This window comes from Heterodontus francisci, chromosome 2, assembly GCF_036365525.1.
Source record: "Heterodontus francisci isolate sHetFra1 chromosome 2, sHetFra1.hap1, whole genome shotgun sequence".
Lineage (NCBI taxonomy): Eukaryota > Metazoa > Chordata > Chondrichthyes > Heterodontiformes > Heterodontidae > Heterodontus > Heterodontus francisci.
Genome location: NC_090372.1, coordinates 105,368,326 through 105,394,788, shown reverse-complemented (window position 1 = coordinate 105,394,788; position 26,463 = coordinate 105,368,326). Strand labels below are relative to the sequence as shown.

At 42.6% G+C, this 26,463-nt stretch overlaps 1 protein-coding gene across 2 annotated transcripts in view; it reads right to left on the bottom strand.

The window, feature by feature from the left end:
* Positions 1 to 26,463, bottom strand: part of etv1 (ETS variant transcription factor 1) — a 134,573-nt gene that overhangs the window by 45,942 nt on the left and 62,168 nt on the right. The window contains exons 7-8 of one of the 2 annotated variants that reach the window (XM_068051163.1): positions 23,699 to 23,887; positions 21,203 to 21,450 (exon numbers count right to left, since the gene is read on the bottom strand). In XM_068051163.1, coding sequence (XP_067907264.1) covers positions 21,203 to 21,450; positions 23,699 to 23,887 — 437 coding nt within the window. The remainder of the gene's footprint in view (positions 1 to 21,202; positions 21,451 to 23,698; positions 23,888 to 26,463) is intronic. The other variant, XM_068051173.1, reaches the window with a different exon arrangement.

The window sequence follows — 26,463 nt, the reverse complement described above, 5'->3', positions numbered from 1 at the left end:
GTAGAGAGAGAAGCAGAGCTAACGTTTCAGGTCAGTGACCCTTCTTCAGAACAGGTCTGATTGAAGACTGAAAAATTGAACGGATTGTCAGGCCTAAGCTTTTGTATTGTTAAAAATTGTTGATATTCTATAACCATTTCCATTGATCAGAACTGGATTTTATATGTACATATCAGGTAATAAGCCAAGCTATCCTGATTCAATTTTGTGCTTACATTTGTGTTATGGGAATGTATATAAATAAGATTCATATTGATAATAATTGTGTGCAAAAGGTAAAAGAAATATCTAGAAATTCCCATAGCTTCTGGACCTGTGGTAGAGTGGAACTATTGTCTGCACCAAGGATGCATCTCTGGCCCAGCCCCACATTTCAGGGTCACGGGCATTAACATACTCTTTGTTGGCAACTGTACCATCTTTGGCACTACTGGTGTGCTCACCTCACTTTTGGGGGGGTGGGGGGGAAAGCAAAATTGTTGCGGCACCTTCCTTGCTGCCGTGTAAATGGATTAGCTTGCCAGCTGAAGAGTGATGAAAGAAATAGTATTTACAACAACTGGGCTTAGAAATTTGTTGGTTCTAGACCCATTTTACAGGCCTGAAGTGGGTGCCCAATGTCCAATACAGCAAGCGACATGAACATGCACGTTCTGTACCGGAGGCACACTACCTGGCGCAATGATAAAAGTTTGCATAAGTGTCCAGGCCCTTTGCAAACTTCATTGGTGACTGACTGCAGCATGGGCCAGGCCTACTGCAGTTAGTATTCTCAGGAGCTTGATACCCACACCAACGTCCCTTAAAGGGACTGCTGGAGCCTGCCTCTCAGAAAGTGAGTTTTAACTTGTTTACTTACCCTGTTGTGGAGCTGAGAGGATGAGGAGTGGTTTCCACTTTTTCAATAATCTCCACTCTGCCTTCTAAAGTTGCAGCCCAAATCTGCGGGTGTTCCAACAAACATTTAGAGGACTTGTGCTGGGAATCTCCCTCCAAATAGGGATCTGAGGGGGGCCATAGCAAGCCAAAGAGAACCCCAAAGATAAGTTTTAAAATTTTAAATACTGATCCATCGGATCTTTGGACTTTAGGGTATTCTGGCCAGCAACACAGTCAACAGCCTCTCAGGCCTGCAACTGTACTCCTGTTTCTTGCCCTGTTTTTCTACACTAGACCCAGCCAGGGGTTGAGTCTGCACTGAGGGGTGTCCCTAAATCATGTTAGCAGCCCAATTAGCACCTGCCCCAGACGAGCGCAAGCTGCTCTAGTTCAGCACCGAGGTCAGGAAAAATCAGACCCAAGAACTGTTAAAAGAAACCATATTCTGACCAAAAGTAGATGAAAAACTATTTTGTGACTGCATACATTTATCAACTTCCAATTTGTAACACTCATGTGGAATTTAATCGGCAAATCTCAGAGATTATATTTTTTAAAAATGAGCATTTTGAAAGTTGTCAAAAGATATGCTGCAGTGAAAGGGTCGATCTGAAAGAAGCTGAGTGAAAGTGTCCCGGTAGCAATGTCTCAAGCTATATTACCATATGCCTGTTGACTAGCATCCTCAGGAGAAATGTTAAAATTAATTTGAAATAGTACAGCAGTTTGTACCAGGAAACAGACTCGAGTCAAAATGAACAGAAAATGATTTTGTAACTGAATTAAATGTTATCTATCATAGTTAGATCAATACACCATACACAATCTACAGGAGAATGCTGTCAAGCTCATCAAATAGTCATCACCAAGGAACAGATTGCATGCTGAACTGTGGGAAGTAGAAGTATTTGATTGGGATGTTTTTGCAATGCAAAGGTGGACTCTTTGCTGTGCAGTGGTGGGACTTGGGTCAATGCCTATTATAAACCCACACAGCCAGCTTGTAATGTCAGCTAGGATGTGATGGTAGGGCAAATTGGAAGGAATCATCCCTCCAGGCTGGTCTCATGGACCTCCTACTATCATTGGCAGAAGCTGGGATGTGGGTCAGCAGGCTGCCCTCTCAACTGTGGAATGAGAAGGGGGAGATGGGGCAGCAGTGGGACTGACCTCTTCCCAACAATAAAAATGTATTCAACTACTGTATGATGCTTTAAAAGATACAAATCAATAGATTTAGAAGAATTAAAAGCTCAACTTCAGTTCTGCTGGAGTAAGTCAAGAAACCTTCTTGCAATAAATACATGGAAAGGCAGTTAGGCACTTCTGATAAAAAGGAGTAAGAGAGCACGAGAATGTTGGCTGCAGCAGATACTTTACAATATCACCAGAACAGGAAGAACAATCACGCAAACCACTGACAACAGCATGATGGAAACAATACTAGTAATATAGGGTTACAGATTTAGACAAGACGACTAAATTAAGCAGGGGCAGGGCTAATAGACAGCTTGATACTGTAAGATAAAGAAAGTTAAAATAAAACTGAAATAAATATCTACAAAAAATACTCTTCCAAAAGCCCCACATTGATATCAACATATTGGCTCCAATATATACAGGGAGGTAGAGAGTGAGCAGGGAATGTGTTTGTGGGCCGAATCTCAGAAATTCTGGAAACGTAGAGGTCCGGTCAAGTATAATGGCAAGACCATTAGAATATTTTATTCCATCTCCCGCCTGGCTGATGGCCAGATTAACACCCTGGTCAGCTCTGGTGGGAAAGCCTACGGTAGAAGGCCGCAGTTGGGGACCGCTGGGGACAGCCTAGCCAAGTTGGAAAGTTCGGGGGAGCGGGGTGGAAATGAGGGTTTGGTCTGGTAATCAAGGAAGGAGGGATCATGGGTTGAGGGGGTAGTGGGGGAGGTGGGGGGTCAACAGATTGCAGGGCGGAAGCTTTGGGATTGCGGGGTTGTGTGTGTTCGACCCATCACAGCAGCAAGCAGAGGCTGCAAGTAGCATAAGATTTGCTAGGGTGTGTGGGGCTGGTGCAGGAGAATCAGATTTCCTGAGCCCTGGGAAACCCAGCCGTCCAGCATTAAATTCAAATCAGGCTCCCGACTGCACTCTGACAGTCTGATTTAAATATTACAATGAAGTGTCCTGCCTCTACAACATGGGACACAGACACAACACACATCCCCCGCCATAAAAATGGTTGCAGGCATGTAGCTGGCAGGTTGGGGACTCATTGGTGATTTTTAATTTTTATCGCCCCCCCGATCCTCTCCTGCTGGTTGAGGGGAGTGGTAATTTCGATCCCATTCACTTTAATGCTTTTCCATGCACTTAATAATAAAAATTAAAATTAAACTTCAACTAACTCAATGTCATAATCTTTCTTTGTCTTTTTTTTTCTGCACGGCCGCAGAAACGTCCTTGACCTTTTTAGATACAATGAGCACCAGCTTGCACTGAGCCATCCCAAAAATATCGGCTCAATATCTCTAACTCCTTATTGGAGCATGCAATCTGTGACTTGGCTGTTTATACTCCACTACAATTTCTTCAATCCATCAGTGTTGATTTTATGAGACATCTGTCTATATTTCTGACAACCCTGTTGGTTTGCCTTGTGCCTTGTAATGACACTGAGGGACCAATGTCCCCTCGTTGTGCATAACTTGTTCATTTCAATGAGCGGTGCCTTTAAATCTTTTTTGCACGGCTGCACACATGTGGTAATCTTAAAGGGGACAGCTTGTAAGCAACCTGCACAGTGCCTTCCAAATTACTGCATTGCCATGTGTGGGACACCAGCGTATAAACTCTTAAAGTTTTGTCTGAAATTCCTCTTTGCACAATTTTAGTTCAATTAATAACTAATTTATTTTGCCTCCCCTAAGACAGTGGTGAGGTGAGAGTGACTGCCCTTGACACCAAGGCAGCATTTGACTGAGTATGGCATCAAGCCCTAGCAAAACTGGAATCAATGGGAATCAGGGGGAAAACTCTCTGCTGGTTGGACTCATACCTAGCGCAAAGGAAGATGGTTGTGGTTGTTGGAGATCAATCATCTCAGTCCCAGGACATCACTGCACAAATTCCTCAGGATAGTGTCCTAGGCCCAAGCATCTTCAGCTGCTTCATCAATGACTTTCCCTCCATCATAAGGTCAGAATGGGGATGTTCGCTGGTGATTGCACAATGTTTACCACCATTCGCAACTCCTCAGATACTGAAGCAGTCCATGTAGAAATGCAGCAAGACCTGGACAATATCCAGGCTTGGGCTGATAAGTGGCAAGTAACATTTGTGCCACACAAGTGCCAGGCAATGACCATCTCCAACAAGAGAGAATCTAACCATCTCCCCTTGACATTCAATGGCATTACTGAATGCCCCACTATCAACATCCTGGGGTTACCACTGACCAAAAACTGAACTGGAGTAGCCATATAAATAACGTGGCTACAAGAGCAGGTCAGAGGCTAGGAATCCTGCGGCGATGGATTGAAGAAATTGTAGTGGAGTACAAACAGCCAAGTCACAGATTGCATGCTCCAACAAGGAGTTAGAGATGTTGGGCCGATATTTTGGGGATGGCACATGAGCTGGTGCTCATTGTATCTAAAAAGGTCAAGGACATTTCTGCGGCCGTGGAAAAGACAAAGACAAAGAAGACAAAAAAAAAAGACAAAGAAAGATTGTGACATTGAGATAGTTGAAGTTTAATTCTAATTTTTATTATTAAGTGTATGGAAAAGCATTAAAGTGAATGGGATCGATATTACCACTTCCCTCAACCAGCAGGAGAGGATCGGGGGGGATAAAAATTTAAAATCACGAACAAGTCCCCAACCTGCCAGCTACATGCCTGCAACCATTTTTATGGCGGGGGATGTGTGCTGTGTCTGTGTCCCATGTTGTAGACGCAGGACACGTCATTGTAATATTTAAATCAGGCTGTCAGAGAGCCTGATTTGAATTTAATGCTGTCCATCATCTACAAGGCATAAGTCAGGAGTGTGATGGAATACTCTCTACTTGCCTGGATGGGTGCAGCTCCAACAACACTCAAGAAGCTCGATACCATCTAGGACAAAGCAGCCCACTTGATTGGCACCGCATCCACAAACATTCACTCCTTCCACTACCGACGCACAGTGGCAGCAGTGTGTACCATCTACAAGATGCACTGTAGCAACACACATTGGGCTCCTTAGAGTTGCTTCTACCACCTAGAAAGACAAGGGCAGCAGATGCATGGGAACACCACCACCTGCAAGTTCCCCTCCAAGCTACACACCATCACACCATCCTGACTTGGGACTATATCACCATTCCTTCACTGTCACTGTGTCAAAATCCTGGAACTCCCTTCCCAACAGCACTGTGGGTGTACCTACCCCAAACGGACTGCAGTGGTTCAAGAAGGCAGCTCACCACTACCTTTTCAATGGCAATTAGGGATGGACAATAAATGCTGGCCTAGCCAGTGATGCCCACATCCCATGAATGAATAAGAAAAGATGAATTTCAGACGAAGACTTTAAGTATTTGTACACAAGTATCCAACTGTTTAATTTTAGGGCTAGTTATTTTAAACCAGTAAAAAAGTCGGCCTCCCCCTCAATGGCCTTATTTCAGAAGCTTAAGGGTACTAAGTCCAATGAAATATAGCACTGTTATAAAATTTATACTTTATTTATGACTAGCACAGAGACTGGAAGTACAATTAAATTTTAAAAACCATCTCCACAAATGATTATCCAATAAAATAAGTAACATGGTTAATTTGGAACATCAGTGTCATTCTGAACTTCATCAAAGTAATGGTTGACCTAATAACATTATTTCTAATTAAATTGCCTGCCTTCTCCATTTTGACCAGATCTAATAAAAAACAAACAAATAAGATTTAACATCTACAGTAATAAATTACACTAAATGCTGTACTCGGGCCCTTTCAGTACGCACAAAAGACCGTGCTAGCCTTTCCAGAATGACTATACAGTACAAAATTCAATTCAGAGTGTGCAGCATCCCTTGGTGAACAGCTGCAATTATTGCTGATATTGGTATTAACACTCGCGAAGCAGCTTATTTCCTTTCACAGTCATTTAGAGAACTTGAACACAGAAGCTGAGATTTTATCATGTCCCCAAATCATCGGCACAAACTTACACCCAGGCACTAGCCCTCAATTTTCCACTCATCAATAAGAATGGCTAAATTTCTAGGAGCAGAACACCCATCAGTGGGTCCTGGCAGTGGAAGAAGGTTTTGGAAAGTTTACTCCTAGCAGTTTGAGTGCAGCATCATTCATGAGTATAGCATCCCATATGTGGTCAAGGGTGGAGTGACAGAAAGGGAATTTTTAAAAACATATCAATGATAACACTGGAAAGTAAAGTCATCCAGTCTGCTGTGGATACTTTATCAGTGAAGACCTATTTCAACAGCAACTTCATGCTTATAAGTGCATCAAGGATGAGAGAAGGAAGTAAGCCAGAAATCTGTGTAGGTGGCTCAAGGCACAGAACCTATCTCCTGCTCATTTTCAGATGCCACCATGAATACATTCTTTCCTTCTATGCAACCTTCTCCCAGCATGCATTCCCTGCAAGATGATCACAACATGGCTGAGGGGAATGTAGGGCAGCTGTGGGTCAAGTGTTTCACACTAGGTCCCATACTCCGATCATCTCTAGCCTTGTTAACTTTTTATGTTACTCAACCTCCCAGCACCCAGACTTTAAAATCCTTGTCTCATTTCCAATTTTTTTCTGATCTCTATTTTCTTATCCTTCCCTAACCCTACTTCACACAACCCACCTTATACTCTTGCTCCCTTCTCCAACTGAACATTAAAACTGTTCATCCTGTTAGTTCCTGCTAGAAACTGTGTGCCCCAGGCACTAATCCCTTCAGGGTTCCTGAGGCATGCAGTTCATTGTGGAAGCTTCTGTCTTGGAAGTGTTAAGCTGGAGAAAGTTCTGGCTGATCGAGATCTGGCAGGCAGTCAGAGAGAATTGCCGCAGTACTGGTGTCCAGGGTGGTGCTGGAGACGTGAAGTTGAGTGTCATCAATATCCGTAAGGAAGCTGGATAATTTCACCAAGGGGCAGCTTGTAAATGAGGAATAGGAAGCGCCACTGTCTTAGACTTGGGGCATTTTGAAGGTGACCATATAAACATGGGAAAGGCCTTTGGAGGAAATGAATAGTTGTTTTGGGTCAGGTTGGGCAGTGCCTGGAGGCAGATCACAGTGGAGATATGACAGAGAGGGATGGAGTGTTTGATCGTCTTGAAAGATGTAAAGAACTATGAGAAAACAAGAAAGAACAGTCCACCATGGTTGCAGTCAGCTGGGACAGGAGTGCTGACATTGACAATATCTCAGTGCTCTCGGCAGGGCAGAAACCAGAATAAAGGGAGTCAAACAGGAAGTGCTGGACATGGGTGTCACAAGATAATTACAGATGAGGAAGGCCATTTGGTCCATTTTAGTTCATCCAAGCAGAAAGACCTAAAATTCCTCCTTTTCAGCATCCCATTGTTTTTATAAATTATTCTAGGGCATTGACCTCTACTGCTTTACCTGGGAGTCCATTTCAGATAATGATCACTCTTTGTATGCAGAAGTACTTCCTGACATTAGTCTTCAACTTGCCTTTTACCGGTTTGAACTAGACAATTCTCACAAATTTGTTTAAAATAATTTTCCAGGTGTATCTTTTTATACCTCTGTAAGATCCTCTCCGATACCTCCCCACCTTTCGAGGCCAAAAGGCCTGATTTTCTGAAGTCTTTCCTCATAACTCAAACCTTCAATACTAAAGGTTGATAGGTAAATTGGCCATTAGAAATTGCCCCTAGTATAGGTAGGTGGTAGGGAAAATATAGGGACAGGTGGGGATGTGGTAGGAATATGGAATTAGTGTAGGATTAGTATAAATGGGTGGTTGATGGTCGGCACAGACTCGGTGGGCCGAAGGGCCTGTTTCAGTGCTGTATCTCTAAACTAAACTAAAGATCAGCCTTGTAGTTCTTCTGTGCACAGCCTGTAGCATTTGAATGTCTCCCTCTATCTCAACGGCCAGAACTGGAAACATAACTCAAGGCGTGGTCTGACCTGAGCTTCGCAGTTTGATCAGAACTATAGCTATGCATTCTATTGACTTTGTTGATGATTGTACTCCTCGATGAGCACAATATGTTTTGAGAACCTTACAGAGAAAGGTGTTTGATATAGAGTGCTAATCAGAGAGGACAGAGTGGTTATCGATGAGCTTTTGCAAAATAATAGTCTTTTGAGGTGGGAATAATGCTTGGGAAAAAGACCTGTTTTAATGTTTTTTGAATGCATCAGCTCCCCTATGTACCACCTGGTGTAACCTTTTCCCATACAGATCTCAAAGGTCCGAGATTCAATCCCTGGCCTGTGCTGATTTAGTTGATGTTATCCAGCATGATGATGGCTCACCACAGTTGCTCTCATGATTTCTGAACTAGAAAGGGAAAAATGTCATCTGGCTTCCCACTCTTGATTGCTATCCAATGACCCTGCAAGAAATGAGATCATATGCAGGATGCAGTTGCAATTGGTGAAAGACTAAAACTGCTGGTGAGGAATCGAAAAAAGTTGAATAAGCGGGTGGTTTAATTCAGCATTAGTCTCATATATATACTTGTGGCCCCTTATAGAGCAGCCTTTGATTGACTGCTTGCTCTATTATTCAAGGAATGGTATATAAAAGGATTGAAAGTGCATTTAAGGACTTGGAGCACAAGAGAAAGAGAGAGGCAGAGAGAAAGGAGAGGATAGTCTCTATTTTGTTTTATGATGATTGATTGTGAATGTCATGGCAGGATACAAAAAGGAACTGAAATAGCACAGGTTTTAGACCAAGGCTCTAAATATTACAGCGTCAAACAGAAACAACATTCTGCTAACAAGATTCTGAATTGCATGTTGTCATATTCCAATACTCAGCTTTTACTTTGTCATTTGAATTACAAGCCTGATTTGCATTCATCATATGTTTTATTGCTAATAAAAAAGCATATGTTATCAGAACTACACTGGCTGGGTTCAAAGGTCTAATATGACGTAGCCCAGACAATCTGTGAGTACACCCCCTCAGATAATTGGGGTGAAGACCATTGAGGAAATGTGCGAGAGAAAGTTTGGTGGCTCTGTGCTTCATTCCCACCTCAGCTAAGATTGGCTTTAACATTAATTTTTCCAGCTGCTAACTCTCAATCAGCAACTAACAACCAGCCAAATCTGTCTCTCTTCTGTAAGGCACCATGCTGGCCTTGCTACTACCTGCACAGCCATTGGTCACATTCCCTGTGTTAATAAATGTTCCTTTCTCTTGGTACCTGGGTTTCCAAAGTTAAGGAAGCTGGCAACAGTGAGGAGCATCACGCAGGCCCATCACATGAGCACCTATCAAGCATTCCAGACCTCACAAGGACTAGTGCATATACGATGCACCTCAGGGCTATCAGATACAGGGGAGTCAGGAAGGTCCATCCATTATGTAACATGGATGGAAAACCAGGTAGCTCCCTTACAGGCATGTGTTCCTCCCTGACCTATATCCATTACACCAAAGCAAGCCAATAGCCTCAGGTACAGAAATAGCAATTTTGCCCTATAATATATGAAGTTCATTTTGACACATTGAAAACAGCAGGAAAAATCCAAGTGTCATAAATTGGTCAAACCAGCTTTAAGTAATGGAGAGCAGGAACAATAGCCTGGAAGCCTTGCTGCACCCATTTTAAGCTGGCACTCAGCAAATCTGAGGCTGTGTTGCAGAAGGGCCTCATCACAGACCCAACTATATAAAAAAAAATTAATTTTGTAGCCACTGATGAAGCTAGCACATGCTTGAAGTTGGCCTCGAAAACTGCCAAAATGGTTCCTTCCATTGAATGGGTAATTCAGTGCCAAGTTCGCAGAGGCCTACTCCCCCTACCATCTTTCATCCCCTGATTCTATGGGTCTCATGTGCTACTGGCAAGAGGCCACTTCCCAAATGTGACATCAGGGAATCAACCCTTACAGTTCATAAAGCAAGCGATTGGACCATTGCTGATCAACAATAAATTTAAGTGACTGCATCTACAGAGTGGAAGTGGTTTGAGGAATATTCCAGAATCCTCTCATGAATTTATGATTTGGCTGACTACAATACATTTGGTATGACTGAGATCATCCATTAGAGACATCTTTAGAGCTAACAGGATCCTGTTACTTTACAAAGCTGAAAATATTTGCAAGAATTATTTTCTGTACGGTTAACCCTTGCAATTGTATACAAGTTAATGGATGGCCAAGTGTAATCATATTGGGAATATTTCTCCTGTTTGCTGCTTGTAGCAAAGTTGTAAACATCGTGGGGTTGAATTTCCACGGCATACGCCCGGTCAGCTGCTATGACTTTGAAAGAAGAGTCACAGAAACTCCAGACAAATGGCATTTACACGGTTTCCCTGGGGTTTCCACAGATTTTATACAAAAGGAATTTTGGAAGATTAAAGAACCCTGTGGATATTGAACCTCTACATTTATGAAGAACTCATAGGATTTCACTACAAATAGCAAACAGAGGAAATTTCCCCATGCTTCATAAGCATTCATTTGTTTGTAGTAGAAACAGAATCCACATTGCTCTGAAATCGAGACTCAAATAACCAAAATCCAAAGCAGCATCTAGGCCAATGCGACCTTACTCTTGGGATTTAAAGGCAGACAGAGTGATGGTATCTAGCAAGTTTAACCTTCTGCAAACTGTCCATTGTTTCCACCCTCCTGTAACTGATTTGCTTTCTTAAGGGTTTCCTTTATTGACTGACTTTTGTTCCTTCAACTAGTGGCTCGCTACAATTAAAAAGCAAACAACGATCTCAAACCGCATGTTCGCAAAACATCTTTGCACACCTATGTGTACCATATATGTTGGTCTGTATTTCTTGCCGGGGTGGCGAGTCGAAGAGACTTAGCAGTCGGCAGGAAAAAAGACAGAAGCGCAAGGGGAGAGCCAACTGTGTAACAGCCCCGACAGCCAATTTTCTCTGCAGCGCTCGTGGAAGAGTCTTTCACTTTAGAATTGGCCTTTATAGCCACTCCAGGCGCTGCTCCACAAACCGCTGACCACCTCTCGGCACTTACCCATTGTCTCTCGAGACAAGAAGGCCAAAGAAGAAGAAGATTTCTTGCCGTTGAATTTTGCTTTGTGCAATTTATTTTTGTTTTATGATTTTAGTAACTTGGCATCAAGAATGAACAAAGCCAAAGTAACATCTCAGAGGTTTATTTTCCCCCAGTGTAGTCACCAGCAAAATACCTCAGAACCAGCAAAAACTCACCCGGCTAAAGGCAGGCAAGTTAGCATACTAGTCAGTTCTGTCATTTGGAAGTCCCAGAGCTACCAGCAATATCTCCTCCATTGAATACTAACACCAAACATCCAGTACCCATTCTGACACAAACCAAGACTATGCATGGGGCCTCACGTGAAAGGAATACTGATAAGAGAATTGGGCACAGAGGTTGGTGTGTCCAAGTTGTGACATTCTCAATTTTCTGTGTTCGTTTCAAGCTACACCGGGTGTGTAGCCTTGCTGACTTTACTGAAAAATAAAACCGCAGATCAATCAACATCTGAAAGACAGAATTAGTTTAATATGGGGGTATTCTGACCAGTTCCAATAAGAACCCCCACTCAATGTTAAACCATCTCTTGATTTTTAAAATTCATTCTTGGGATGTGGGCATCACTGGCAAGACCAGTATTTATTGCCCATCCTTAGTCGCCTTGAGAAAGTGGTAATGAGCCACCTTCTTGTGCTGCTACAGTTCGTGTGGTGCTCCTACAATGTTGTTAGGCAATGAGTTCCAAAATTTTGACACAGTGACAATGAAGGAAGGGTGATACGAGTTTAAGTTGAGTTGGAAGGGGAACCTTGAGCTAACTATGTTCCTATAATCTGCTTTCAGACTGCTTGAACAACTGAACACTAAATGCCACTTGTTTCTAGATTATTTGTGCAACCTCAGTGGGAAGGGCATGTGTGTGGGTGTATGGGGTATGGCAGGGGCACAGGATGTCACTGTTCCATTTAATGAACTAGCCAGACATATATAAAAATAGTCCTTAAAGCGAATCATCTCTCCATAATTTGAATTCGTACTTGTTCCTGCCGATCAGTTCAATTTTGAAAATTTCTGTTTTAAACACTTCCGCCAGAATTTTCATTACAGGGTCGGGAATCCAACACTCGGAACATTTCCAGGTCCCGATCCCACGCCTGCATCAGCGTCAGCGACGCAATGCTATTTTGAAATTGAATCTTGTTAGTTGGCATGGAGGCGAGTCCGCCGCCCAATTGGAGGTGCTGGAAGCATCCTGGAGACGGGAATAGGTCATTAACGGTAATTTTAAAAGGCAAGCGGCAGCACCAGTAATGTAGCACCAGGAAGATCAGAGGGCCTGTGTTGGCATGGGCATGTATCCCCGGGCAGCACCACGTTCCTCTGATGCCTCCCTGCAGGCACTCATTGATGCAGTATCAGAGAGCAGAGAGTTGTTCTTCCTGGCCTCAGGAAGGAAAAATCCGCCCAGCTGACTAAGAGGGCCTGGATGGAGGTGGCCACAGAGGTCAGCAGCCAGGGACCTACAAGAAGGACCTGGGTCCAGTGTAGAAAACTGTTCAATGACCTCTTGCGGTCTGGTAAACTGAGTGGCCAGTGGGACTTGGCTCATTGGGCACCAACCCCTAAACACCAGAATGCAGATGAGTTGACCCTGCAGAATGTCCATAATTCTCCTTCATGTTGTCAGAGTAAGTGAACGGTCCCAACACAGACGCAGCCACTCTCACATATGGGGTGACATTCAGATGGGGACATCACTGAGGGGAACATCAGCCCACGTGTGTGTCATGCTGGAAGAGATGAAGGAGGGAAGCCTACTGATGAATCATTCTCCTCCCATCCTGCAGGAGTAGAGAGCCCATAATGCAGGGGAGATGGCCAGAATGGAAGGTGGAGTGACCCAGCTCCACACTCTGACAGCAGTGGAGGTGGTGGTACTGGAGAGTGCCAGGGTGCCCTCGAAGCATTCGGTGGGAGATAGCAAGACAGGAGGCCATGAGCAACAGGGTCACTGGATGGCACTTCCTTGAGGTGAAGGGTATGGAGGAGACTCCTGCCCAATGTGTGCTATGGATCTTAAGACTGCTGTCATCTGAGGGGATGTTGGGCTGGATTTTTCACCAATGAATTTAAATAGACAGAAAATCATGAGGATGCATCCCGCATTTCTTATATTGAGTCCCAATGGGACAAGTTCCCCATTGGGATTGCATTTTTGTAAAATAACCCCTTTAGCGTTCATAATACAGGAAGAAATTATTGAACACCTCAAAAGGCATGGGATAATCAGGGACAGTCAGCATGGTGCTGTAAAGGGCAGGTCAAACAAATAACCTGGTTGAATATTTTGAGTAAATCAGAGAATGCATAGATAAAGACAATATGAAGAACGTTCAAAAACCACTCAAATGAATGCCAGTTACAAGTCTTTTGAAAATTAAGATCCATGACATTAAAGGCACAGTAGCTGCATGAATAGAGATTAAAGCTAAAAGGATGGCCTAATATGGATAATGGCTTGCTCCAGAGATTTGTGCTGGACCCTCCATTTAATTAATTCACACGATCATAGAACCAAAAAGATTGATACCAAAATTTGCTAATTATACCAAATTAGGGATGTGGCATACTGTGAGGAAGAATACAACAGATAGTACAAAGACAAAGGCCATGTGGGAGAATAGTGGCAGATTGAGTTCAATGCAGAGAGATGTGAAATATTATAATGTGGGAAAATGAACAACAAAAGGAAGCCTATTCTAAACAATAAGAACTCAAAATTCTAATTTGGGGGCAAGACATGATTAGATTAGATTAGATTAGAGATACAGCACTGAAACAGGCCCTTCGGCCCACCGAGTCTGTGCCGAACATCCACCACCCATTTATACTAATCCTACACTAATCCCATATTCCTACCAAATATCCCCACCTATCCCTATATTTCCCTACCACCTACCTATACTAGTGACAATTTATAATGGCCAATTTACCTATCAACCTGCAAGTCTTTTGGCTTGTGGGAGGAAACCGGAGCACCCGGAGAAAACCCACGCAGACACAGGGAGAACTTGCAAACTCCACACAGGCAGTACCCGGAATCGAACCCGGGTCCCTGGAGCTATGAGGCTGCGGTGCTAACCACTGCGCCACTGTGCCGCCCATAATTGGCTTGCTGTTTTGGCAGGGACTGGAAAATGGGACAGGTCCCAGTTCCTCTGGGATTCTGCCCCATTTGTGCACTTACAAAAAATTTCTGTGGGGCGGAGGTCATGGGTGAGTCTTCTGCCCCTGCTCGTTACACGTCAAGGTGGCATGTCTGACTTCCTGGGCTATCCTAGGAATTCCTCCCAGGCCCTTGGTAGGCCTCAAATGGAATCCTCACCTGCAGAGAGCTGCAACAAAGTCTGCTGAGGCAAAGGCCCCAAATGTTTAAAAGGCAAATCTAATTATTTTAAGTGGTCTGATTAATTTGAATAAAAAGCCTTGGCCTCTTTGGGAGCTAAGCAAAATGAACTTGTTCATCAGACTCTTCCTGGGCCTCTCCTCAGCAGAGTAGCATGAAGCTGCTCAAATTTTCTAGGCCTTTATGAAGGCAGGCGCCACCGATCCTCCCTTGTCGCTTCCTGTGGCTCTCCCTGTCAAAGCAGGTGACCTTGCCCCTAATTAGTGATGGGGTCTGCGTTCAACTGGGTGACAGAGTTCCATACCCTCAAGCTCCAGCCATTGGTTAGGCTGCTCTCGCAACAACCAGTTTTAACTAATTTCACAATCAGGTCCTGAATTGTGAGTAGGGCTCTCATTTCAATATTAAAATGAGGCCTGCACTGGTTGCAGCAATCTACAAAAAGATCCTGATAAATTTTGCAGTAACCCAAATGGACACACAGATCAAGTGCTAAATCTGTAATTGTTTTGCCAGTTTTACAGCTGAACGTTGGCTTTCTTCCCCAATATGTTGAAGGACCTCCTTCTGTGCTATAATTTCTGTGATTCTATGATTACAGAAGAACCGTGTGGAAAATTAAAATGGAATCATTCTATTCGCCAGAACTTTAGAAAAGGCGTTGGACCAAAATCCTCTGCAGTGAATTACAACAGAGGCAGCTGATTAACCACTTTTGACTTTATGAGACTATGGGAGTAACTTTCAACTTTGGCAGGGCTAGAAAACTAGCAGTATCAAATCGGTCACCACAAGATTCCTTCCCATTAAAATCAATTCTGGCAGTTTTCCCACCATCGCCAAAGTTGAAAGTTATCCCCTACATATCAGTTTCCCCCCACCCCACCACCCCCCCCCCCCCCCCCGCCCCGATAAAATGGCTTCACATCAGTTCAATAATCTAATATATTATTTGAGCTCACTGATTTAGCACTTGTAAAAATTCTCCTGCCTTATTTTCTGCTGTGTATCTTTCTTTCCCCTTGATGGTAAAGAAAGAGACCATCTACCCTAAATAAACCTGCTGCAAATGTAACATGAAAATGTCATGTTCATGCCTATCATTTTTTCCTTGTGCTGCAGACCATCACATGTTGTCAAGAAAATATCAGTCATTGAAAATCAAGTGACATGACGGGATTTCATAATCTATGGCATGTCTATCAGTAGAATTCAACCCACTGCAGCACAACATGGGGAAGAAGTGATCCATGGGTTTCTTCATTCCTGCAGTTGCCCATCAAATGATCTCAAAAATATGCTATCAAATCGCAAAGAAATTTTGGATTGGTCTCATAGATTTTGACAGAGAGATCCAAATTGCTGACAGGATGAGGAGGAAGAATCTAGTTGGTGTTGCTCCCTAGCACTTTATCCTTTTACAACAGCTGAACACTTCACACTTCATTTGCAAGCATCAATATCCACATTGGTAAATGTCATGGTGCAGAATAGTTTTCGACTTCAGGCCTGGTCCTACAACCACAGGACTTTTTCAAAATTAAGTTGTACTCCATTGAATTAAAATTCTGGCTTTTCTAATGTGGTTTTTATACATAACCTGTGTTTATATGATTTAGAACCACTTTAATTGAATCTCTGAGCGAACTCAATCAGCTCATTACTTGTACCTATTCAACTGCGACTGTTGCGGTTTTCTCTGGCCTTTACTTCGCCTGTATTGCTTTTGCCATGTAAAACATTCCAATATGCAATTGAGACAAAATTAAAATCTCTGAGTTCAATTCAGGCCCAATTTCCACTGAATAGGTATTTTCTAGTCCCATTTCATTTTCATAGAAACATATAGAAGTCAGAACAACGAAACAGGCCATTTTGCCCAACCAGTCAGTGTCAGCATTTACCAACCACATGCTCAAACTGTCCTAATCACCTTGTTCCCATAACCCGTCATCTCCTTTTTCTTCATTAACCTATCCAATCTAATACTGATTACAAAAAAAAACACCGTTTCCCTTTCTAGTTAAATCTTAAACCTGCTCATACTGTGGTACCTATTCCCAACATACTTACCCATGTTCAGATGAGCTACCTGATCTATTTTATTTTCTGTCAAGTTTCTCTACACTACATACTATGAACTGGCAACCTGAACCCAATCTCTTCCATATGGTGAAACTGTAACTGAGCATTGGGACACAAGTACCTTCATTCTAACAATATTTGGTACAAATCCTTGGTACTTTTAATCCAAATTGTTTGCCCCATCACGCCTGTTAGGTCTCCCATCTAAATCATTTTAAAATCTCTCTTTTAGGAAGAAATTAATTTACCGGGTTGTTCCCCACAATATTTGTCAGATACAGTCTGACTGAATAAGTAGCAGCTATGGACTGGCATTCAAAAATTTGAAAATATATGCAAATCAAGGGGAAAGAGGAACAGCTTCATTTTTTTATCACTTTTTGGCCTACAAAATACAATAAGTTTTTTTTTCAGAGGATTGGGAAGAAAAGTGGGCTGGCCAGTTTAATGTGGAGAAGGGAAAAGCAAAAGCAAATATCAGAAATTTGGTTGCCAGAAAAGAGGTTGCTAACTACTTCATGGTGACCTTGGAAATGAATTCTCTGCATTGCCATGTGGGGCTGCTCTTGGTCCCTTTATGTGGCTTGCGTCAGAAACTTGAAACCTGCTCACAATGGTGTGTGGCTGGAAGAAGTATTTAAATGGAATTCAGACCAGTCAGCTCCTGTTATCTCTGCACAATGTGAATGGGACATCCCCATTCGCTAGACATTAATTGTGCACAAAGGCAGAAGAATGGTGTCAGTTTACACTGGGCTTGCCTGTTGCAGTGAGGATCATATCAAGTAATCTGGCAAAGGAAGCAGCTGCTGGAATTGTACACCCTGCCCAGTCTAACTGAGAATTCTAGACTTTCCTTTCCCTCCATTTTATGAATGAAACTCAATGCTGCTTAGTTCCATTCATGCCTGAGTTCAGCTTATGTGCAGAGGCCCCAGGGGGATAGACTGAATCAATCACTCTTGAGTAAAGTTGACGTGATCGGTCTAATGTGGCTTCAGCCTTCCATTACTGGCTTAGGAAGACAGCCAGAGTCCATTTGACCTCATAACACTGTAATAGGAGAATAAATCCAGATTATATTATTGACATGTGCTGAACTGGGAATGCTCTTGACTGCTGCTGAAATTCAGTGACTTTTGACCACTTAAACTGACACACAAATATATATTTTTGTTGCACTACCAATCCTGAAGGTACACCACATGAATAGATTCGCCAATGTACAAATAGATGTACAAAGCACTTCTCGGCACTGAAACAATATATTCCTGGAAAAAATGAAGGGTTACCAAAGAGGCTGACACTAAAGTTAATGTCAGATTTGATTCTCTTTGTAGTCCAATTATCTTGAAAACTCGGCTGCAAATATATACTGAGCCCTATTTGATCTATTTTTTCTTCCTGAGTTTGTTCAATCACTATTAGCCATAATGCTTAGATATATTCACTTTTAAATTTGGCCATTGATTTTCTTTTTATGCTAATACAGAGTACAGCACACCAAGTGCAGCCAATACATTTGATAATAAAATTCAGTGTCATTTGCAGTGTTGCACCAGAATGGATTGAGATTTTAAGCAAGGCTCCCATCCTTTTATTGAAAGATGGTAATTCTTCCTAAATGTAAGTGTTGACCAGAATAATCAGGATGGGTTTGGGTGTTTGATTCATAAGATTGGGTCACATGTGGGTGTGGTCTGTATGGGGAAGATATAGGGAGGGTGAAGATGAAGCCAGATGACAGATTAGGAATGAGTCAGATGTGGGTGTGTGGGTATTGTCACACTTACGAGAAGTGCAACGATAACAAAAAAAAGATTCAAACGGAAGAGTTATAAAAATTGTCTTTACATTTCAAATAATGGGCAATGCTGCAAAAGATGTCCACATGTGTATTCGAACATGGTCATATTGTCTGTTTAGAGCAAAGGATGCCAAATTAAATTGAGAGGGATCAACTGAACCCAACAAGAGGCACTTTTGAATTGAATGGATTCTTCTGAAACAAAGGAGGTGTGAAATAGCCACATCCTAGGCCATTGTTGGTCATCACAGGGAGGGAGATCCGTCTCCCAGCAGAAGCAAGATGTGACAAACTTATACCTTAAGAGGCAGCCCTCGAAGAGAGAGAGACAGACAGACAGCCAGAAAGAAGTATCTACAAACAGCTTTTCTAGCTAAGGGGCTGGGAGAAAATCCAACAAGCAAGAAGGGACACACCCTGCTGTAGAATTCTACATCTATACTTATACAGCAGTGAATTAGAAGTGACCCACTGTCTTCAACTGAACTTTCAACCAAGAGAGACACCTCAGAGTGCAAACAATGAGAATTTGACTTCTGAGAGAATTCAACAGGTTTGCCATGACCCCTGAAACCTACCCCCACTTACAACCGCTACTTCCTTTCCTCTCTATATGTCTCTGCTTTGTGTGTGTGCGTGTGCGCGCATGCGCACATGCGAGCGAATATGCATGAGTGGATGCGGTTACGACAATTTTGGGTAAAGGCATATTGATCAATAAATAATTGATTTTATGTTTTAAATCTGCAAGAAAACCTTTCGCTGTCTGCTTTTTGACAAATAAAACACAAAGGGGTTAAACCCTAATAACAAAAAACACTTGTTGCAGTCAGTTGGGATTGAACAGTGGGAACCACCCAAACGCCTCACCACGTGGCCGTAACAGTATGTTGTGTTCAAAGGAAAGATACAAGTTGGAGCCGAGGTACAGGTTATTGAGGGGCCCCATGTGGCTGCAGTGCACCTCAGACAGGAAAAATGCATGTTGGGGGTGAGGCTCAACCTGAGACCCCAGGTCAAGATATAGCACAGGGAGTTGCAGGGATGGCATTCGGGCTAAGAACAGGCAGTTTAAACATGCAATTAGCACAGGAGTGGCTGCTGCTAATTATGGGATCAAACATAGCCGTAAGATGATAGGTATTGCATTAGCAATGACCAATGAAAAGACATTAGCAGGGAGTATAGCAACTAATGGAAAGATGCTGTCTGGATCAATGACAGAAGTGATTTGGGAATCGCACAGAACAATCAAATTGTACAACAAAAGAGCAAATTTTTATTAAATTGTGCATCTGATGAGAAACCTTGCACATTTATATAATTGCTCATTTAATATAATGATCTGGGCACAAGTTTTCAAGAATTATACCAATGAATCAAATCAATGTTCGCTTTTGTCAATACTCAAACATTTTGCAGCATTGTAAAAAATATATATAATTAAAGTGTCGGGCCAATTGTGCACCAACAGTACATATCAGCTGCACACCAGAGAAAAATGACTTGCAAATTGAGAAAAAAACCAGGTAATGATCTGAATTAATAGTGCCAGTCTTGGCTCAGTGGTTGTAATTTCTCTCTGAATCAGGAAGGAATGGGTTCAAGCCCCACTCCAAAAAATTGAGCACATAATCGAGGCTAACACTTCATTCACTGTCGTACTGAGGGAGTGCTGCACAATCAGAGCTCCTGTCTTTCGGACGATAAGTTAACCGAGGCCCAATGTTTCTCAGAAGGACATAAAAGATCCCTGCATTATTAGGAGAAGAGCAGTGGTGTTTCCCAGGTATATAAAAGCAAAATACTGCAGATGCTGGAAATCTGAAATAAAAACAAGAAATGCTGGAACCACTCAGCAGGTCTGGCAGCATCTGTGGAAAGAGAAGCAGAGTTCCCCAGGTGTTTCCCAGGTGTGTGGCAATGTTTAACCAACTAAGACCCCAAAAAGAGACTATTATGTCACAACTCATTGCTGTTTGTGGGATCTTGATGTGCACATATTGGTTGCTGCATTTCCCTAAGTTACATCAGTGACTCCACTTCAACAAAGTAGTTCATTAGCTGTGAAGCTCTTTGGGACACTTGACAGTTGTGAAAGGGGCTATATAAATGCAATTTCTTTCTTCCTTTCTTGCCACTATTTAACTGGTCTGTGTCTTTAAGGTCACTGTTTCAAATAAGTAAATCCAGGTAAATGCAGTTTCTTATTTCTGCAGAGGTGAATTAACAACTAGCTTTTTTTGTTTGACGAATAAATATGACAGAGAAAAGTGTTATACAGAGGTGTTGCAGATACTATGTGACGATGTGCACCATATCCAAGATTGATGGATGAATTAATGAATTTGTACATATATAAATATATGCAGACTTTGACTAAAATTAAGCACTCATGAAAAAGACACAAGGCTTTTGTTTGGGATCTTATTATTCCTTTTAGTGAGGTGTTGACTGTGAGTAATATCCTTTAAGCAAAGACAACATTTATTGAAGATAAAAGATTGGGAGAAAACAGCTCAGGGTTGGACATTCCTCCAAGCAGCACCACAACACTGGCAAAGCGACCAGCCCTGGTGATGGATGGATTTATCTTTAATAACCACAATTTCTACAGCCATTTCCATACAGGGAACGATGGAAATGTGAGCCCAAAGCATTTTTCTAATGCTAACACATCAGATAATGGATTCAGGCTGAGGCTCCACTGGGGCTGAAAATGACCGGTAGCAGTCCCTTCAGTGTAATAGTAGAAGCCAGTTATTCAATAAACTGCAGCTAAAGACTTTTCCTCTCATTGATGCTGCTATCCTGGATCCTGTTTTGTGCATTTGTACTTCAACACCACTAACCTGAATCATACGCATAATCCCGTGGTTCTTGCTTAATCATCATGGGCTGCGGAAAACTCTGGTTTGTTGGACCACTAATCATGGTGGCATGTTCATAGACTGGATCATGATATTCCTGTTTGAAGCCCTGAGGGGGGAAGGGGATGTTGGGTTCAGACAACTGCCTCTGGTACATCGGACGACCTTCCCTGGGCAGTCCATGAGGAGGTGCGAACGAATGGCATGGCTCGGAGAGCTGGCGCCGGAATCTGCAAGTAATATAAAGCAAGAAAGTTTAGTGAAAACTGAAGTATACTCTTATCATAATTCTCAGCAACCCAGCATTGCTACATATTCTAAAAAGTGAGCACCACAGTAAATATCCCGTTACACTGGAGAACACAAGATGTAAGCTAAAGCTAAAATCAGGGGTTTAGTTTGAGACACTGCAACAAAAACAAGATTTTAACTGAGTCACAATAGCAGAAGGGTGTACTTCCTTTTTTTAACAACAATAAAAACCTATAGTGCTTTTGTATATGTGCATCAACAACACTCAAGAAGCTCGACACCATCAAGGAAAAAGCAGCCCGCTTAATCGGAACCCCATCCACCACCTTCAACATTCACTTTCTTCACCAACGCACAGTGGCAGCAGTGTGTACCATCTACAAGATGCACTGCAGCAACTCACCACGCCTCCTTCAACAGCACCTTCCAAACCCGCAACCTCAACCAACTAGAAGGACAAGGGCAGCAGATGCATGGGAGGAAGTTCCACCTGCAAGTTCCCCTCCAAGCCACACATCATCCTGACTTGGAAATATATAGTCGTCCCTTCACTGTTGCTGGATCAAAAACCTGGAACTTCCTCTCTAACAGCACTGCAGTGGTTCAAGGTGGCGGCTCACCACCACCTTCTCAAGATCAATTCTCACATTCCATGATAGAATAAGTCGGTCTTTAAATGTACACCTATAAGAGCAGAAGAAAGGTACTATAACCCTCGATGATATAGCATTCATTTCCTGTAAGATTTAAAAAACTAAAATTGCTTTTTTAATGGAGAAATTAATTTCTTAGAGAGTATGGTGTGGTAATACCCAAATGTATGATGCCACAAATTGGTCGGCAAAGCCACAAACTCGTAGGCAATAGATTTGCTCCTGCAATACTACATGTGGATCCCTACCTTCGGAGACATAGTGGAAGCTCAAGTGACTCAACCATTTTATTGAACTCTGAAGTAACTATGGATCGTTTTTTTAAAAATGATTTACACATGTATGAGAAGGGATACTGAATTAATGAGATTTCAAAAGCAGTGCTTAATTTTTCAACCACGTAGGTAAAGGAAATTGATGTTAGCCCATGACAGACTAATTACATGTGGATTTTGGATGCATCTGATTTGATGGGCCAAATAGCCTTTCCTCACTCCAAATTTTCTTACATTCTTAAGTATATGGGTGAACAGGCCCTCAATAATAAACTGCTAGTTATGGCTTAATAAAGACCTGGTAATTACATCATAGTCATTAATTGTTCAGCATCAGTGTTATCACATATCAATGACACAAGAGCAGACTTGACAGTGCTGACATTGAGAGCTACTGCCAGGATGAACGAGTACCCAAAACACATTGAAGCCATTATAGGGTAGATTTCATAAAACTGCACACCCTGCACAGAGCCTCTCACCCAGGAGCACTTATTGGGAGTCTGAAAAAGCTACCCTTATAGAAGATTTAAAAAATAACAGGTACCATAGAATCATTCAAGGTTGTAATATATTCTCGGGGATTGAGGTGAGTTATAAACAGCTCCAGCTTTGCCTTCTCAGTTTTTGACACCAACCTGAACTCCTTGATTAGATTACTGCCTTGTAATCATTCTCATACATCCATTATTCACACATATATGTGAGAACTAGTATAATATAATATGACAGTGGACAGGAATGCTACATATTTTTAAAAACGGATGCTAGGCAATGAACTTACCAACGATCTGAACAGACTGAGGCTGAAACTGGTCTTGGGCGGTAGCACAAACAGGCAATAGTGAATCATTAGCCTGTTTTACACCTAGCCTGATCTTCCTTTTCATTGACGTTAGTGAAAAAGAAAATGCTCAGGATGTAAAACAAGCTATCAGTTCACCATCGCCCATGTTGTACTGCTGTCCAAGACCAATTTCACTCCCATTATTTCTAGATATATCCACACCAGTTTTGGGTTCATTAACTTTTGTACTAGTAGCAGCTTTTAATGAGACAGAAACCACTCCACGTCAATATGTGATGATGCTCGCACAAAAAGACAAGTAATTAAGATAGAATTCCTGTTGGCTAACGTCAATGAAAAGGAAGATCAGGCTAGGTGTAAACCAGGCTAATGGTTCACTCTTGCCTGGTTTTACCAGTCTCAGGCTGAGTTTAGAAGATACTCATGGATGGAATCAGGAAACTCATCATATCTAAATCAATATAGGAAATGACTAAGTGTACTTGCTGACCTAGGATCCATTGAGTAGGCATTCTCTGGAATGGGCTGGGTAGTAGGCAGATGAGCTGGAAAACTTCTGTCCGGTTTGGGAGTTGCTGCAGGATTAGGTGACCCATGATGCAAGGGGGATACTGGTGTACTGGATGGGGTTGGCGGGTTAGAGGGTTTCAATCCTGCAGGTGGCTTCTGATCGTAGGCACTAGAGAAACACAAACAAGCCCACAAATAAAACAAGAGATAAAACGGACAAATTGTGTTTTCCTCCGTGCCACTGTCTGGAGACCAGTAATGCCAAAAGATAATTTTATCGTTGTTTGGGCTCTCGGTTAGACATACTTAGACATAAGGTGGAACCAATTCCCTTACAGGACAACTCCTGAAATGAAATCTGCTGTTCCTCTTATGTGCCAGTCCATTTTAAGCATTTAAAAGGAATGCACTCACACCAAGTATGCCTGCCTGAAAATCTGATATTAAGATCATCCCTTGCACCAGCAGACTTCTGTTTGATGCCCTGAAATTCAGAGTGTTGACAAAGTCAATCAGGGTGTTCTGAGTACCAGTGTCAGTTTGGGAGACCCAGGAAAAGTTGAATGCTTGCTGATATCAGGAAGACATAGAGGTGTGTTTACTTATGATAGCAGTATCAATTGTGAGTTGAGAGTTCACAATGTGAAAGACCATTTGACTTCTTCATGAGCTCTCCTGCCACATCTTAAAAAGAGTATGATGGCAAGATTCACTTTAATTATGTCACAGGATGGTGAAAAACCTACTAGAACCAATTAAACCAAGTTACTGTACAAGCTTGCATTACCCAAGATTAACTCTGAGCTCAAATCCTTCACCTGCAACTATATCAAACAATACTCAGCTCAGCTGCAATTGTTTGCAACTAGGATTTAAAATGCCTGGCAATTTTTAAGGGAGAGGGAGTGGTTCTGACAGCAATTATTACTTTAAGGGCAAACAAAAGTCAAATATACTAAGAACTGTGTCATCTACAATTGACACGAATGCAACATGAGGTAGGTAGGCAGAGAAAAAAAATGTAAGCAAAAGCAAAATACTGCGGATGCTGGAAATCTGAAATAAAAACAAGAAATGCTGGAAATACTCAGCAGATCTGGCAGCATCTGTGGAGAGAGAAGCAGAGTTAACGTTTCAGGTCAGTGACCCTTCTTCAGAACAGAACAAAAAAATGTAAGGCCTTGCAACTGCTACTCTGCATAAGGATTATAGTTCTAATAAAAAGCTGTGCTGTCAGACTTACTTCCTGTAATATTGGAGAAATCCATTAGAAATGTTAACTATGCATTGTCTAATAATTTTATCTACACATGCTGGCCAACAGTACATTGTTAGTAATGTACATATTTTAGTACCATCCCAGCAAATAAAACTCAACTCCAAAAATATACTGGGAGCATCCCTGCTAATGCTGTCAGAGTATCCAGGGACAAGGAGGGCTTCTTGGTTTGCATAGCCCTGTCCAGGTGCATGTCTTGGTTGTCTGCCCATTCCACTAGGCCAGAAATCAAGACCAAAGCCAGGTTGCTCTGGAGAGGAGGTTAGGCGCCACCCCAGAAAGAAAATTGCAGCACTCCATCAGCTCCCTTTGTAATCATTGGAGTGGCAAACATCTTTTGGGTACAGGCTACAGCTATAAGGTACAATGGACCGACAAGGTGGGCCTCACATCTGCCTTGCTGGGATTAGCACACTTCTTTATTCTTGGCTTACTAGCCAATACTGTATTGCCAGATCAATCTGAGGCCTGGACGTGCAAGTCCCTGCACCAGGCCATGCTCCTTTTAATCACAGTGTTCCTGTTGGGGCAGACAGAGATATCAGGTGGAATTTTAACTGAAAAAAAACAAGTGGGTTGGATGGGTGGTGGGGGGAGTGGAGGAGGGCAGGGTGGTTGTGTTAAAGTCTGAGAAATCTGGCCCAAACCTGCCCATTTCTGGCTTTATCTGAGGCTAGAAGGTAGATGGGCAGTCAATCCGCTTCAAGGAGGCGGGCTGGAGCTTTATATATGATAATGAGGCTGTGAACCTCACTGTACTCAGGTTTTCAACTATAACTGCTGTGGCTGAGTTTCCTGAGCATCGGGAAACCTGGCAGCTTCACTGAAGCTAGAACTTGGCTGATTCAGGAGTTAAGTGCCTTTATCACCTATCCCCTGGATCCAGGTGCTTGCCTGAGGAACCTCCACAATTGGGCACCCTACCACCGACCTGCCCTCCTCATCCTCAGATCCCACCATGAGGCCTCCAAACTCCAGTACCCCCCACCGAGGCATCCAATAACCCCTCTCCAGGCCTACAATCCCCCCATGAGGCCTTTGATTTTCTCCTCTCATGTCCCTGACCTTCCTCCGGGATCGGCAGGCCACTCGACTGACTCCCTCTCCCCCGTTTTTCCTCCATCCGATCAACCCCACTCCTCCACTTCCAATCGAATTCGGTCCAATGTATACCAGCTTCCCATCATACTCCCACAGTGTGCCAGAAAACCTGTGGATTTTCAGGGCCCTTAAGTTTCAACTCCCGAAGCATCTAAAAGTTTGCTCTTTGCATTGACTGATCAAATTAACAAAATTGAGTAAGAAATCCTGAGAAGATTGGTATATGGCATGCTTTGATTTATAAATTTGGTATCACAGTCAGATGATTTGTCCACAGATAACATGACCAGAAAGGGACTGTCAAAGTTGCCTCCTCCCTTCCTCTTTCTCCTCCTGCTGCTGCTCGGCTAACGCCTTCCCCAATA